Source organism: Gossypium hirsutum, chromosome A06, assembly GCF_007990345.1.
Source record: "Gossypium hirsutum isolate 1008001.06 chromosome A06, Gossypium_hirsutum_v2.1, whole genome shotgun sequence".
NCBI classification, from domain to species: domain Eukaryota; kingdom Viridiplantae; phylum Streptophyta; class Magnoliopsida; order Malvales; family Malvaceae; genus Gossypium; species Gossypium hirsutum.
Window position 1 is genome coordinate 46,794,049 of NC_053429.1, and position 16,650 is coordinate 46,810,698.

At 33.4% G+C, this 16,650-nt stretch overlaps 1 protein-coding gene across 1 annotated transcript; it reads left to right on the forward strand.

Annotated features, from left to right (window-relative positions):
• Nucleotides 1–6,910: 6,910 nt before the first annotated feature.
• LOC107963145 (uncharacterized) lies at nucleotides 6,911–7,288 on the forward strand. The gene has a single exon (XM_016899727.1). The coding sequence runs from the start codon at nucleotides 6,911–6,913 to the stop codon at nucleotides 7,286–7,288; it is 378 nt and encodes a 125-aa protein (XP_016755216.1).
• Nucleotides 7,289–16,650: the final 9,362 nt, after the last annotated feature.

The window sequence follows — 16,650 nt, forward strand, 5'->3', positions numbered from 1 at the left end:
AACTCGCGTTCATACTCCGTCACAGTCTTATTACCTTGCTTCAACTCTAAAAATTCCTTCCTTTTTTGATCCATGGACCTCTGGGTAATATACTTCTTTCAGAAATCTTCTTGGAAAAATTCCCAAGTTACTCTTTCTCTCTGTACCACAGACACGAGAATATTCCACCACTGATATGCCAAATCCCGTAGAAGCGACACAACGTATTTCACGCACTCTTCAGGTGTGCATGATAGCTCATCAAATACCATAATAGTATTTTCTAGCCAAAACTCTACTCTCTCCGGGTCATCATCTATGCTAGCCTGGAATTCCTCAGCCCTTTGTTTTCGGATCTTGTCGACTGGAGGCTTCTCTCTTCTAAACATGTTCGCACCTTGCGGAGCTGCTGAGGCATACTAAGGAATCGGAGAAGATGGGGAAGGTGGAGTGTTCAGGTTTGCACGAACAAACTCTATATACAAAGCATCCATCATTTAGAGGTAGGCTTTTCTAGTCCCTCCGTCTTAGCCCATAGTCATGGGCTCGCTCTCAATTGGCGCGGTCCCTTCTGCAGGAGCCGACGCGTTACTTTCCATGTCATCTGCTGTGGCTCTATCAGGATCCATTTACTATATAAAAACATAATTCTGATCGTCAGAAATCGTCACACTATCAATATATATTTATGGCATGTATGGCTAGACTCGTACTCTCGCTAGGTTAGTCCTAGAACTGACTAAACCATAGCTCTGATACCACTAAATATAACACCCCATACCTGTAACCTACACCAGGGCAGAGTACAAGGCATTACCTAACTCGATATCATGCTTTCAACCGACCTCAAGTCACCGAGACAGTCTAAATTAAAACTTTTTCTATTTCTACTTTAACCTTCTTATTATGGGCCTATGAGCCCTAAATCAATCATTGAAAACTATTCAGAACCTTTCCGGGTCTTTAAACCAACCTTAAGAAATTGGCCTTTAAAACAGGACACATGCTCGTATGGAAGGGTAACATGCCCGTGTGACCATTTCGACATGGTCGTGCTGATGGCTTGTGTGATTCACATGGCCTAAGCACCCTAGGACACGCCCGTTTCCCACACCCATGTAGAATTAATTTCTAATTCATACCTACAGGGGTTTTCACATGGCTGGACTCACGCTCGTGTCAATGGCCAGTGTTCCTCACACGGCCATGACACGCCAGTGTTCTAGCCCGTGTGCAAAAACTTAGACATTTTGTTTTTGATGTTAGCATCCCTAAAATGTCACACGGCCATGGCACACGCCCGTGCACTAGGCCATGTCCTCCACACGGTTGAGACACGCAGCCGTGTCTCTACCCGTGTGTTTATTACAATGCATACTGACTTGAAATTTTTACGTGCAGGGGACACATGGCTGGACCACACACCCATGGGGCTGACCGTGTGTCACACACGGCCTAGACACACGCCCATGTGTCTACCCGTGTGGACAATATAAGGCTATTTACCAAGCCTCTTTAACACCCTAACATACTTAGAGTCATACAAATACCAACCAATATCAAAACAACACAACTTCTAATATCAAATCAGTCACCATAAACATTCATTTAACCATGACAATACATCTTTTATAAATCAAAATGAGTGTTAGCCATCATTCAAGGCTTAATTCAAAATGAAGGGTTCGAAACCCGAGTCATTACAATTGGCCAATTCTCAAGGACACAAAATGATAAAGTCTAAGCCTTATGCATGCCATATTCAAAAATATAAATCCAACTATACCGGTTGCTTTAGCTGATAGTGTGATCGATATCTCTGACTTTTGGTGATCCTTGAGCTAGATAGGCTGCACTGTAACGAAATGGAAAGGAAAGAGAGTAAGCATAAAGCTCAGTAAGTTGCACATAAATAAATATACAACACTAAGTCTACCATTTATCAACAACTCATGATACAAAGTGGGCATAAGCCTGACTTAGTCTTCACTTCATACAAATCACATAGCATATACAATGAGTTCACGTCTTATACATATGTATCACTTAGGTACCTATAATACTCACAATACGGTTATACTTTCCTTATTAACTTAAATTCATAACTTTCATCGTTGAACCATTCGGTACACCATCGGCTATTCCATAAGACTCAAACATTGGTAAGGTGTTGATGCCATGTCCTAGACATGGTCTTACACTGGTTATCATCTTCAAGGTCGATGCCATGTCCTGGACATGGTCTTACACTAGCTTTCACATAATCGTGCCGATGTCATGTCCCAGACATGGTCTTACACTGACACATCTCGCAGCTGATGCATGTCCCAAACATGTCTTACACTGGCTTATGTCTCGAGGTCGATGCATGTCCCAGACATGGTCTTACACTGACACATCTCGCAGCTGATACATGTCCCAAACATGTCTTACACTGGCTTATGTCTCGAGGCCGATGCATGTCCCAGACATGTCTTACACTAGCACTCGTCTCGATTCCGATGCCATGTCCCAGACATGGTCTTACACTGTCTCTCATATTGTGGCCGATGCATGTCCCAGACATGTCTTACACTAGCTCACACAAGTGACCCAAATGTTACAGCATGAATATCCGGTTTACTTCCTAAGGTTTCAACGGAAGTTCTACTATCTCAATTTCATAATCAATCAATTCATGTTATAGAAATTCAATGACGATGTCAACACAAATGTCAGTAATATACTTGTATCATTTACATACAACTTACTTCGGACTTCAAAATGTAGCGAATATACAGTTTAGTCGATTTGCTTGGCTTTCCCCCGGTCTTGGTTCTGATTTAGAAATTCTTGATCTATATTAGCAAAAATACACTCATTTAGTCACTAATTACAATTAGGCAATTAAAAATTTACACCTTTGGTAAAATGACCATTTTGCCCCTAGACTTTGGTAAAATGACAATTTTGCCCCTATGCTCGAAAATTGATTTTTATCAATTTCATCACATCTTAAGCCTAGATGAACTCTTTTTAATCTTATAGCAACTCCAAATTCTCTCTATTTCGCACACTTATCACTAATTTTGCAACTTGTGCAAAATAGTCCCTTTAGGTGTTTTTATGCTAACACCTTGCACAAAAGTTGTTTATAAGACAGCCAAGACTCATTTTCTTCCATAAAAACTCAGCAAAAAACACAAATCATTTCATTTCAAAACCCTAAACTCTTGATCATTTTACAAAATAGACCCCCCATTAGAAAGCTCATGTTTCTAAGGTCTCAAAAATGTAAAAATCATTAAGAGAAACTATCAAAATTACTTGCTTGAGAGGGCTCAAAGTTGCTGAAATTTTTGAATCTTTCAAACCCCAAAAACGGCTGATAATTTCGGTGGGAAGAGATAAGAAAAAAAGAAAGTTGACTACTTTTTCTATTTTAGTCAAAATAAGTCACCTAGCATACCAAACTTAAAGATTTTGTCCCCTCTTTGACTCTATAGCTGGCCAAGAACTTTTAAAAGGGACTAATTTCCCTTTAAAGACCCCCAATTTTTGGTTCTCTAACTATTTGACCCCTTTAGCTATCAATTTAGGACTTTTGCACTTTATGCGATTTAGTTCTTTTTCGCAATTGGGCTCACAAACGTTAAAATTAGCTCACCAAATTTTTCATGCACTATAATAACCATGGTATGGCTCTATTTTTAAAAAAATAAAATAATTACTCCAACTTCGGATTTGTGGTCCCAAGACCACTATTTTGACTAGGCCCTGAATCAGCCTGTTACACTTACTCTATGTTATTTTATGTGTTTTATAGTAATTTAAAAGCTCATTCGGTTTGGAAGCTTGTTGGAGCTATATCACACTATCCATTGGCTCTCATTAGTACTTTCGGATATTTAAATTTGGTTATAACAGCATGTATAGGTTAATTTGGCCAATGTTGGCATATAAATGTTTTGTTGAGATTAGCCACTTAAATGGCTTATGTTTGGTATATTTTGATGTGTACATATGTGGCCTTATCATATTTTATATGTGTTTGATATGGTAGAATGAAAGAAAGTAAAATGTGGTTTGAATATGCATATATGTATTTGGTCATTTAAGTAAGTTTAGATACTTGGTTGACATGTTTGTAAGTTGTCAATTGAGGTGCCTAAGGCCATATTGCTTGTATGTAGCGATATTTCATGTTTAAGACTTTATTTTGGCTTGTTTTGAATGCTTTGTTATGGCTTATTGATGTGCAAAAATGTTGAGTTAGGTTGGTCTCAAATTGGGTGATAAATATGGCTTGAAAAATGGCCTATTTTCGTCCACACGGGCAGAGACATGAGCGTGTGTCTCAGCCGTACGTGACACACGGCCAGATGACATGACCGTGTGTCCCCTATATCTTCCTCAGCGTGCAAGTCAGTATGCTCACACAGCCTAGCACACGAGCGTGTGGTTTGGCCGTGTGACCCAAGTTAGGGAGTTACACGGGCACAGACACAGTCTAGGACACGACCGTGTGTCTCAATTTTGAATGTCCATATTGCCTAAGACACGAGCATGTGGCTTGGCCGTTGACCCAAGTTAGGGAGTTACAAAGGCACAGACAGTCTGGGACATGGCCGTGTGTCTCTATTTTGAATGTCCACACGGCCTAAGACACGAGCGTGTCTCTTGGTCGTGTGAGTCACACGGCCGTGTGACCCATGTAGCTTTGAAAAATTTCAATGTTTTCCGAAAAATTCTTTGAGTATCCAATTTAGTCTCGATTTGTTTCTAACGCGTATTTTAGGCCTCGAGGGCTAGTATAAGGGATAGTATGTTTGATTTCGATTGGTTTCTGACATGAATATTATATAATATAAAATGTTTGAAAAGTCTGTTTATTTTAGTTGTAAACTTCGATAATGCTCTGTAACCCTATTCTGACAATGGATACGGGTTAGGGGTGTTACAGGGTGTTATACAATTCTTTTTGAAAGGTTAACGGTTAAATCTAATCTTTTTTTAAGAAAAAAAAGTTGGTGACTAAAATTAGGTAAAAAATAACAGTTAAAGTGATAAAAGGTGTAAATGTTAAGGGCTTTAATTTGTCATTATGCCTTAAGTTTATAATATATTTTATATAGGCATAATAACTTATTTAGCCCTCCAACTTTACAAAAAAAAATTCATTTTAGCTCTCCATTTAATTTTTCACCTTTTTTAGCCCTTAAACTTCTATTTTTTTTATCAAATCACCCCAAACTAGATAGAAAGGTTAATGTTTGTAACTTTGCTGACATGTCAAACACGTGGATGATACATCATCATTTAATTACTTTTTAAAACGAAAAAAATATTTTTAAAAAATTATAAATTATAAAAAATTATTTTAAAAAATTAATTAAATATTAACATGTCATTCATGTAGCAATTCACATGTATGCTACATCAGTAAAGTTAACAAATATTAACTTTTCCATCTATTTTTGGGTAATTTGATAAAAAAATAAAAATTTAAAGGCTAAAAAAATATTAAATGAGGACCAAATTGAATTTTTTATAAAATTAGGGGGTCAAAAAAGTTATTATACATTTTTATATATACGATGTGATTTTACATAAACAGCGAGTTTTGTAGGCCCTTACTCTCTCCTTTATGTTGATCTGATCAATGGTTCACGCTCCGGCGCCAGGCTGCTGAGTTGAAAACAATAGAGAAGCCAAATGCGTTTAGTGTGAGTCACTCGATGACATGGCAACCACAATTTTAATCCCACGCTTTTTACAGTTTGGAAAGTCACCGACCTAAAACCCAGAACTTGGTCACCAAGCAAGCAAAGCATATCTGGCCAATCAGCTACTTTAACACCCTAAACCGCTGTAATTACATTAACCAACAATACCTTTATAATTCCTCCTTCATTTTTCTTAAATTTTTAAATTTTGAGCATATTAATTGTTAAAAATAGGAGTCCGTGTTGGATCGAGTAAAAAAATTTCAAGTTAATTGACTGATGAGTCTTATTTTATCATTCTAACTCGATTTGAATTTTTTTTTTAATCAAGTCGAGTGAAATAAAATTTGAATTGAGTCAAATCGAGTAAAATTATTCGAGTTAAATTAAAAAAATTACACATGTCAAATTAAACTCTTATTACAGTATAACTAATTCCATATTAGAGCATATAAATTTGAAATCATATATATTTGAAAAAAATTTCAAAGCAAAATAATAGAAAACAATTTTAGTATGATAAACTTTAATCATTAATTAACTTATTAAAGTTCTCAAAATTATTATGATATAATTTTTTAAAAATTTTTAACTTTTTTATATATTTTTTAAATTTTTTGAAAATTTTATAATATTTTTAAAAAATATAAATTTTGGAATTTTTATAAATATTTTAAATTTTAAAATTTATTTTAAATATTTGAAAATTATTTTGAACTTTGTTTGTGATTTTTGCTTAGAGAGATCAATTTGTTTATTTTCAAACTTGACAGGACCAAAAAGGTATTTACACCAATCTATTATTAGAATTATTCGACTTATTCTAATTATAAAATTTAATTCGATTCGAACTCCAAGTTAACTCAAATAACTTAAAATTTGATTTTTTTTTCAAATCAAATCGCTCACCCTAGTTTAAAACATTAAAAAGAAGACAAATACAAATAATTAACTTTTAAAAAATAATAATAATAATAATAATATAAAAATAACCAAGTTTTTTATTAATTAACTAAATTGTTAATTAAGTATGAGTGTAATATGAAAGAAAATAAAGTTTAGCTTAATGCACTAAACGACATCCGAAGGTGAATACAATGGAATCTTGCCCCATAATTCTCAGCAGCATCTCTCTATAAACCACAAACCTGCCTCCTCCCTTCCATTTCTAATATTTCAGCGTCAACAACAACACACTATTAACTTGAATCCAAAGGTTTTTAAACATGGGCAGAGAGAATTGGTCTGTTATGGGCCGCCTCAAGAGAGCAGTGAAGCAGATAAACTCCCTACTTCGCTTCAACCTAACAAAATGGCGCTCATCTTGCTTCCTCAGAAGCCTTTCCACCCGGCGCCGGCCGACCTTGAGCTTTAACGATCGCCTCAGTTTGCACGGCTGCATTGTGGATGAAGAAGAAGAAGAAGAAGAATCCAATAAAAAAGGACCGGTTCGAGCGCTTCATAGAACAACAAGCTATGCTAGTGCGGATGATGATGTTGACCAAAGGGCGGAGCTTTTTATCTCTAATTTCCGTCGACAGCTTTGGTTAGAACGCCAAGTTTCTTTGCAGCTAAGATATTGCCGATCCAGGAGTTTGGAGTGACACAGACTTACCTCCAACGCTGAAACCAGTTTGCTCTGTAAGATTTCTCAGGAACAAAATTAGCTTTATATTATTATTATTTATGGTTATGATTTTTCGAGAGTTTTTTTATACCGTATTTATACTGCTAAATTGTTTGAATTTACGGTATTTCTAGAGCTTTGATTGTTTTTTCTTTCCCAGCTTGCATCTATTTGTTTAATGCAGGATTTGTTGTAAAAACTTGAATAATGTATTTTAATAATTATTATTGTAATGGAATTCAAGAGCTTGTTTTAATAAGAATTCCATTGGTTTCCTTGCTTTGTGAACTTACAGTACTGGTGTGTGTGTATATATATATATATGGAGTTGAGGGATCATCATATTGTTATGATAATGCTTCTTTGTGTCGCTCTACAATTAGTGTATGATGCATTGTTTACTATGATGGTGCAGCAATTAAATTCCATGATAATTGTTCAAAATCCTTGGGTTTCTTTCAAATTCTTGCTACACTATTAATTTTTTTAGAAAATCAGGGTTTGGACGTTTCTTTAACTACAATCCTCGAACCTCCTCCTCTTCAAGTGGCTTATTGTTATATCATTAGGATTCAGATCTGAGTGTTGCATATGGATATATATCTGATAATGGTATGGTTAGATTTTGTAAGTTTTTAAATGTATTTGGAGGATGTCTAAAGATCATATCCCTATATTCATGTTACAATATCAAACATGGACCTTACTCCCTGCTTCTACTATTGAAAAATATTGCATTTTACGGGAATTTTGAGGCATATTCTCAATAGATAAAGGTGGAGAGTTGAATCGTTAAATTATAGTTTCATATTCTACTTCATGAGACCTTTACAACAATATATCATATGCTCAAAATGGTTGAGTGATGAATGAGAAATTGATGATCAAAGTAAGCTACTTGAAAATATTTGTTGAGGAAAAATAAATGTTTAGATTCCACATTGGTTAAATACCAAGTGTAAGATGTGTTTATATGTGGGAACTCTTTTAAAGAGTGATAGAATGACTAAGCTTGAAACCTTGCCTCGCACGTAGGGGGCGCAGGTCCAAACTTGACGAGGTTGAGGCACACTCGCATGACGTGGGCGACTTGAAATGTTCACATCAGTCAGGCCCAAAGTAGGCTTACAAATATTTTAGCCCAACATGTATATTATTTTTCCTCAGCAGACATAATCTGTTTATATAAAGACAATTTTTTTGGAAATTTTCCTAAATTCCAACATTCTCAATGGCTATAAAAGGCTACGAATTCTGAAGAATTTTACACACACTGATATCCTCTCACATCAAATTTCTTTTGTTCTCAAAACTCTTCTTTTCCTCTTCATATTTTCCAACGTGTCGGTGATAGAAAATAGGTAACGTTCATTCATTGATTGCTACAGAGGTGCTACTACTTTGATCATTGTGTTGTTCTATCCTGGAAGACATTCAACCAACGTTTCTCTAAGTATCATAGGTGCGAACGAATCTATCTTAAGAAAGTTTTGTTGAACAGGCCTCAACGTTTAATAAATCTTTATTCTTATTTTTTATTTCAAATTTTTTTACGATTTTATTGATTTACATATTTGACAATTTCAATATAAATTATTTATTTATATTTTATCTTTTATATATAAATAATTGTTTATTTATATTTAAATATTTTGTTCACTAATATGTTTTATCCAACATCTACTTGGCTTTGGGCAACCTCAATATTTGCAGCTTCTACCTTTGATTCTTCCACTTGATTTAAGCCTTATCCTCTTGCCTGTGCTCTCAACCTGCTTTTCTTCTCCAATTTCTTTAGTAGGAGCCATCTCATCTGTTGCATAATCTACACCTTTGTCTTTCAGTTTCTGTTTTAGTGCCTCATGGAACCTTATCTTCCATTTCTTCAGTCTGAGGCACATTATGGTCTTGTCAAACTATTGAAATATGGGTATCTTTTCCTTGTTCAACATTTTTTACTTGAGTAGGCATCTACAACATCCGTATGTTCACTTGCTTCAGCTTTTGGTATTTGGGAATCATTTAGCTTACCCTTATCAACTTGATGATCCAAGGTTTCTTCATTTTCATGCTTGCCTTCATGGTCCTACTCCCCTTTTCTATCTTGACGACTTGAAGGTGTTAGAATTTTAAATAATATCTAATATAAAATTAGAACTGTAAACCAGGATCTATCATGTTAAATTATCAAGAACAAATAAATAACAGAACTATATGCGAAAGAGTACCTGAATCCATGGATTCCTTGAAATTTTCTAGATTTTGGGGTTTTGATCTTCCAAATTAGCAAACAAGAAATTTAGAGAATATTTGCTCTCTCTTTCCTAATGATGGGATATTAGTAAAGATATCTTGTGTATAATATGGGGACCATAACCTTAATATTTATAACCTTGGCATATTAGTTCTAATCAAATTCTAATTAGCCCATCATTAATTAGAATTTGATTAGAACTTAATTACTAGAGTATCTACACATATTTGACCCATACTTTATTTAATAATTAAAGTTGTAACACCCCACATAGTCGTGCTATTAGCTCATGTAACTCACATGGCCTAAGCAATACAGGGACACGCCCGTGTCCTATACTCCTATGGAATTAATTCTAAATGCACACCTACAGGGGTTTTCACACGGTCTAGAACACGCCCGTGTCTCTGGCCCATGTCCTTCACACGGCCATGACGCGCCCATGTGTAAAAACTTGGACATTCTATTTCTGACATCAGCAATCCTTAGGGGCCATACGGCCAAGGCACACGCCCGTGTGCTAGGCCATGTCCTTCACACGGCTGAGACACACGGCCTTGTCTCTACCCGTGTGTTTACTACCATACATACTGACTTACAATTCTTAGTACAGGGGATACACGGCCATATCACATGCCTATGTGGTGGACCGTGTGTCACACACGGCCTAGACACACGCCCGTGTGCCTACCCGTGTGGACAAAATAAGGCTATTTACCAAGCCTTTTCGTCACCCTTACTTATGTAACCTGCACAATAATCACCCTATACTAACATAAGGGCACATCATATAGCAAAAATAACCACAATGGACAACATTTCATTTATGCAATTTACTCATTTATGAAAACATCACCTTCTATTTATAAATCAAAATAACTATTGACCATCATCCATGGCCTTATATAAAATTAGTATCATATTCATTATTTAAGCCAACACATTATGGCTAACTAACAAAACACTAAACAAAGACTTGAGTCCCTATACATGCCAGAAAATAAAACGACGAAACTAGCTATACCAAGGTCTTGAGTGATAGTGTGATCGAAGCTTTTGATGTCACTGGATCCCCGATGCTAGCTTGGCAGCACTATAAGGAAAGAAAAGAAAGGAAGGTAAGTGTAGGAGCTTAGTAAGTACATATATGCAATTAAAGTGTAATTATAAGAAAATCATATTCACCCAACGGTAGCTTGTCATGCTTAAAAGAATATAAATCACTTAACACCTCTATCTTACTCTTCCTTTCATTAATCTATACTTAAAACACCTCATTCTTTACTCAGGTCCTAACCATGAGTTCGGTATACATACCTCATCAAAGTGTTCACCAACTAAATCTTCAGGTTACCCGTTGAACTCTCAAAATACATATGGATACGCGATGAATTTGCATCTAAATGTCATATAAGAACTCAAGGCTACCTCATGCTATAAAATGCTCACATTTGAGCTACTCATGGGCCTTTTTATCAAGTCAGGACCCGGACCCCATAGTTATCATGTAACGTTTGCTCCTTGAGCCACTCACGGGTCTATACACAAAGTCAGTACCTGAACCCACATTACCTATAGCATTTATCTCATGAACTCAGACTCAACTCACAAGTTCAGACCACATAATTTTCATAACATGCCCCTTTTTATCCTATACTATGTCTAAGGTTCAACGGGACTTCATATAAAATCGAATAGCATCGCATTTGCTCACATTGTAATTTACTCGCATAACATGTCATTCATACATTCATGGCAACAATTAGAATTTAGATACATAACAACAATAAGCTAATTACATACGTATATTATTAAAATATACCAAAGTAAGCTTCAATAACACATTATTTACATATGTACTTGCCTCGATACCAAATGATGAAGACTAGCTTAATCCTCGTAAACTTTATTTTTACCCTGATCAAGGCTCAAATCATGTTTCTCTTGATCTAAATTAATAAAATTCATTTATTTTATCAACATATCAATTTAAACCCCCGAAAGTTCATAATTGGGCAAAATAGTTATTTTGCCCTCAGACTTTCACAAAATAACCATTTTACCCTTATGCTCAAAAATTGATTTTTATTGAATTTCTTCATATTATAAGCCTAGCCGAACCCTTTTTGCTCTTATAGTAATCCAAAATTTCAACTATTTCACACATTTATCATCTATTTTACAACTCATGCAAAATAGTCCCTATTAGGGTTTTCATGAGAAATCTATTCATAAAAGTTGTTTATTACTCACCAAAGGATCATATTCTTCTATAAAAATTCAAAAAACAACCTAAATACTCTCATGGCAAAACCCTAGACCTTCAATCATTTTGCAAAATAGTCCCCTCATTTAAAAGCTCTTGCTTCAAAGGGTCCAAAAATGTAAAAATCATCAAGAAAAGTCATGAAAATCACTTACTTATGAAAGGCTTAAAGTTGCTGAAATTTTCAAGCTTCAAAAACCCCTCTATTGGCCAATTTTTTGGTGGAAGAAGAAAGAGAAAAAAAAAGATGAAACCTTTTGTTGTTTATTTTATTCAAGCTAGTCAAAATTGGTGACCAAACACCACCTAATTTTGACTTTCCCATCAATTTGTCCCCTATGGCCGGCCAGCCTAAGAATTAGGGGTCTAATTTCTCTTTAAGGCCCCCAAATTAGGTTCTTTAGCTAATTGACACCTTTATTTAACAAAATAGGACTTTTACACTTTATGCGATTTAGTCCTTTTTCACAATTAAGCAAGAAATCGCTAAAATTAATTCACCAAAATTTTCATGTACTTATCTAATCATGCTACAATACATAAAATGATATTTAAAATAATTTCCTTGACCTCAGTTTAGTGGTTCCGAAATCACTATTTACACTAGCCCCAAGATCGGGCTGTTACAAAAGCCCAATAAAATTTTAACCAAATTAGATCACTTTTAATTTGGGCTAACCTCTCATGATAGTAAATAATAACATGTAATTATCCTTATTATATATGTGATGTCCATATTTTTCAACAATCTCCCACTTGGACCACATATATATACTAATTACTCTATAATTACATGTCATTATATAACCTTATGAGCTCAAAATTTTACTATCATATCCAAAAGTTATTCCGAACAATCTCGTCCATTAATTATGTTAACATAGAACCAAGGCGACTTTCGTTACATATATTGTAACAAAATTCATCCATGATCACGTATATTAATACAACCAAATGACATAGATCAAGTATGGATGTGTAGTATGGAAATTACATGCAAAATGATCTAAACATGTCTATTTCCAATTGGTCCTCCTTAGTGGGATCAAACCTTACCAAAATCTGAGTGTGAATAAACCAAATAAACTTTATTTTTGCAGAAAATAAACTTAATATCTTTAAACTGAAATAACTGAAAATGTGTCTATAACATAAAAGCATTTAAAAATACAATCTCCCACTAAAACTGAATATCCTTTAAATGACATTACACCCATATGAGCAGTGTGCTCTTATAAAACCTTAGGTGTCGTTCCTTAGTAAGCGGATCCGAAATCATGGAGTTTGTCCTAATAAGCTTTATAAGCACCTAACCACTCTGAACTTTTACTTTAACAACCAGGAACTTAAAGTCTATGATTTTTACTTTGATGTGCTCCTGTTGCTATTGGAATAAAAAAACTGCAAATTGTTTTCACAATTTGTACCTTAATGACAAAATCTTGTATCCATATTCCATCAAAATTGGAGTTCGTATACCTGATATCTCTAACTGATTAGACCTCCGATATGTGAGCATGTAATCTATTGTTCTCTGAAAATACCTTATAACCCTCTTGGATACGACCCAATGGTCCAAGCCAGGGTTGCTTAAAATATCTGTCTAACATTCCAATAGTGTACACAATATTCCAATGTATACAAACTTGAACATACATTAGACTTTCTACTACTAAAATGTAAAAAAAAAATCTAATGTATTTTTATAATCTCAAAATCATTCTTAGGGCATTGATTGAGACTATACTTATTATTGACAAGCAGTATGTCATTAACATATAAAACCAAATATAGAACCTTACTCCCACTAAAATTATGGTATATACGATTATCAATAAAATTCATCTCTAAACTGAATGAGATAATCATTTGGTAAATTTTGTAATATTATTGACGAGAAGTTTGCTTAAGCCCATAGATGAAGTTCTTTGCAAATCATTAACTTTGCATCATTAGACACAAAACTTTCTAATTGCACCATATAAATGTATGATCAATGTTACCATTGAGAAACCATTAATTTAATATTCATATGATGTAGCTTAATGTCAAAATATTCCACTAAATCCATTATAACCTTTTCTCTAGTGGACCTTTTCAATGGCATTCATCCTTGAGGTTGTTCAGTTTGTTCTTCTGGATCAATTACCTCATCTTGAATAGGAAGTTGTTTAACATTGTCTTATTGAGGTTCTAGATTCACTTCTTAATCAATGATAGGTATGAGAACCTAAACATCATCAAAAGTGATAGTAGGAACTAAGTTAAAATTCAATTCCTCCTTAAAAACAATGTATCTAACTTTATTTCTCCCTCCAAACTTAACATCCTTAAAGAATGTTGCAATTCTCATCTAAAAAAAATATTCCTAATTGTGGGATCGTAAAATTCATAGCCCTTAGTTCGTTCAGTATTTCCTTGACCCTTATACTTTATAGACATCAAAGAAGTTAGAAATGATGTCATTTCAACTTTATCATTTTTAGCAAAATGTTTCTCAATTTCGTTAAGGAAACATTGGCCTGAGTAATCTTTTCAGATTCTATGCCCTTAAAGGCTTCTAAAATGTTGTGCTTCATGATCATGAGACTTATGCAATTTGAACGATTCCACCTCCCAAAATCCCTTTTAACATGGGGGTGCTTTCCACAGTGAGAGATGCGAGTAGTTCTTCCTTTAGTGCAAGGTCTATGTTCATACAGCTAAGCACTATAAGTAAGTGCATTTTTCATTCATTGAAATTAGTCCTATTAAGCATGGGTATAGAATTTATATTAGCAGATATTGTGGCAGTAGAATATGAATTAGCTGAATATAGAATAAAAAATAAATAAAAATAAGCTCACGTCAATATTCATAAGTAAACAATAAATTCAGGATAATGGCTAATCCCATCTCAAGATACCACACACACCATTAATATCAAGTCTTTGGACAGTAATATTAACAGTAAGCGGTACTCTTGTTGTAGTAATCAAATATTGACAATAAATTATGTCAAACAACGAATTAATATTTGAACTAACATATTGCTTACATAAAGTCCTTATAATTGTCACACATTTATCGTCACAGATGTTGTTAAAATTCTACCAAATATTAACTTACCTTTGGGTCAATTAATAAATGTATGAATTACAAAAACATATAATCATCTTGATATTTTAAATAAACTAATCTACACAAAAGAGGTCACTTTGGCGGCATTTTGTTTCAACTAATTTATTTAAAAATATTAGACCTCCTTAATTAAAACCTAAAGCCAAAATCTGAATTTATTTGTTTCAAAATATTTCTTTTAATTTCATTTTTCAATCAAATTAAAAGATAATAGTATATATATGTGTATATATTTACCCCAAAAAAATATACAACGATGTTGGAAAATATAATAATAGTTGAATAAATCTTAAACCATAAACAACCTCATATAAGACTTCAAATTTAAACCAAAATAATTTGAATAAAGGTAAACCTCATCTTAAGATATCGGACACTCCATTAATATTTTATCTTTGGAAAAAATATTAACTTGTAAGTGATATCTTGGTGTAGCAATCAAACATTGACAATAAGAACATGTCGAATAATAAATCTTCCTTTGGGCCAATTTATTACTCACATATAAAACCGAATAATCGTCACATGTTTATCACCATAGTTGCACATGTAATATTATTAACCTTCATTTGGGCTGATCAATATCAACATAACTTAAGTTACATGTACACAAACTTTTATATTTTAAAAACAAAATAATTTATACAAAGAAATCACTTTGGTGACTTTTTGCTTCAATTAAGTTATTTTAAAAAATATATATAAACATACCAATATTTAAATTTAAATTTTCCCAATAATCAAATATCAAAACTATTTTTTTTATTGCTTTATAGACTCTGAAATAACCCAAAATAAGGTTGTCCTAATAATGCAATAAAAAACCGAAAACTTTAATTTTTTTGACTATTTCTTTTTTGTTACAAAACTATATATATCAAAATCAAACAGAAATAATGTAGTGGTTCAAAGCCAAATAATTAGCAAGCACATGAAACACCAAAGTAATTTACGCATATACATGAATTCATAATCAAATAGAAAAACTTACCCTGAATTTACATGTAAATCCAAAGTTGTATTTATGATTAAATAGATATTCACATAAATACTTGAAAAATATTTTCAAGCCAATAAATCTAAAAAAACAAAATCATAATAGTTGGCATATCCCATAATTCATACAATAAACCATATCATCATAATTTAACCAAATATTTGGAACCATAAGATGTCAAAACCTAATATTATAGAACCAAACTTAAAACCAAATTATTTAAATATGTATATAGTTGACATGAATTTGCACCAAAGCACCCGTAAAATTGAATATATAACCATAAAAAAAATTAACTTCAATGATATCCATCAAAACTTAATTTCACCAATTAAACTATAAAATATATCTTATTGAATAATGGTTATAAACACATGTTCACACAAACTATAATCATACATTAATCCTCAAAATCATGGTATGCATATAATATATATACACACACAAATATAAAAATAATACTGGTTTGCCTTACATATTTCATGTAAACTCAAATTTATATTCATGACGAAAGACATTATCATAAAACTTCTTTATACGCACAAATACTTAAAAAAATCTATAACCATAAAATATAAGAAGAATCTCAAATTATATAAAAGTCTTTATATGCGCAACTACCTATGAAAATTCATAGCCACCATATTTTAAAAAAATAATCCCAAATATTTTAATTTCAGTCAGATTCCATAAAGACTAAAA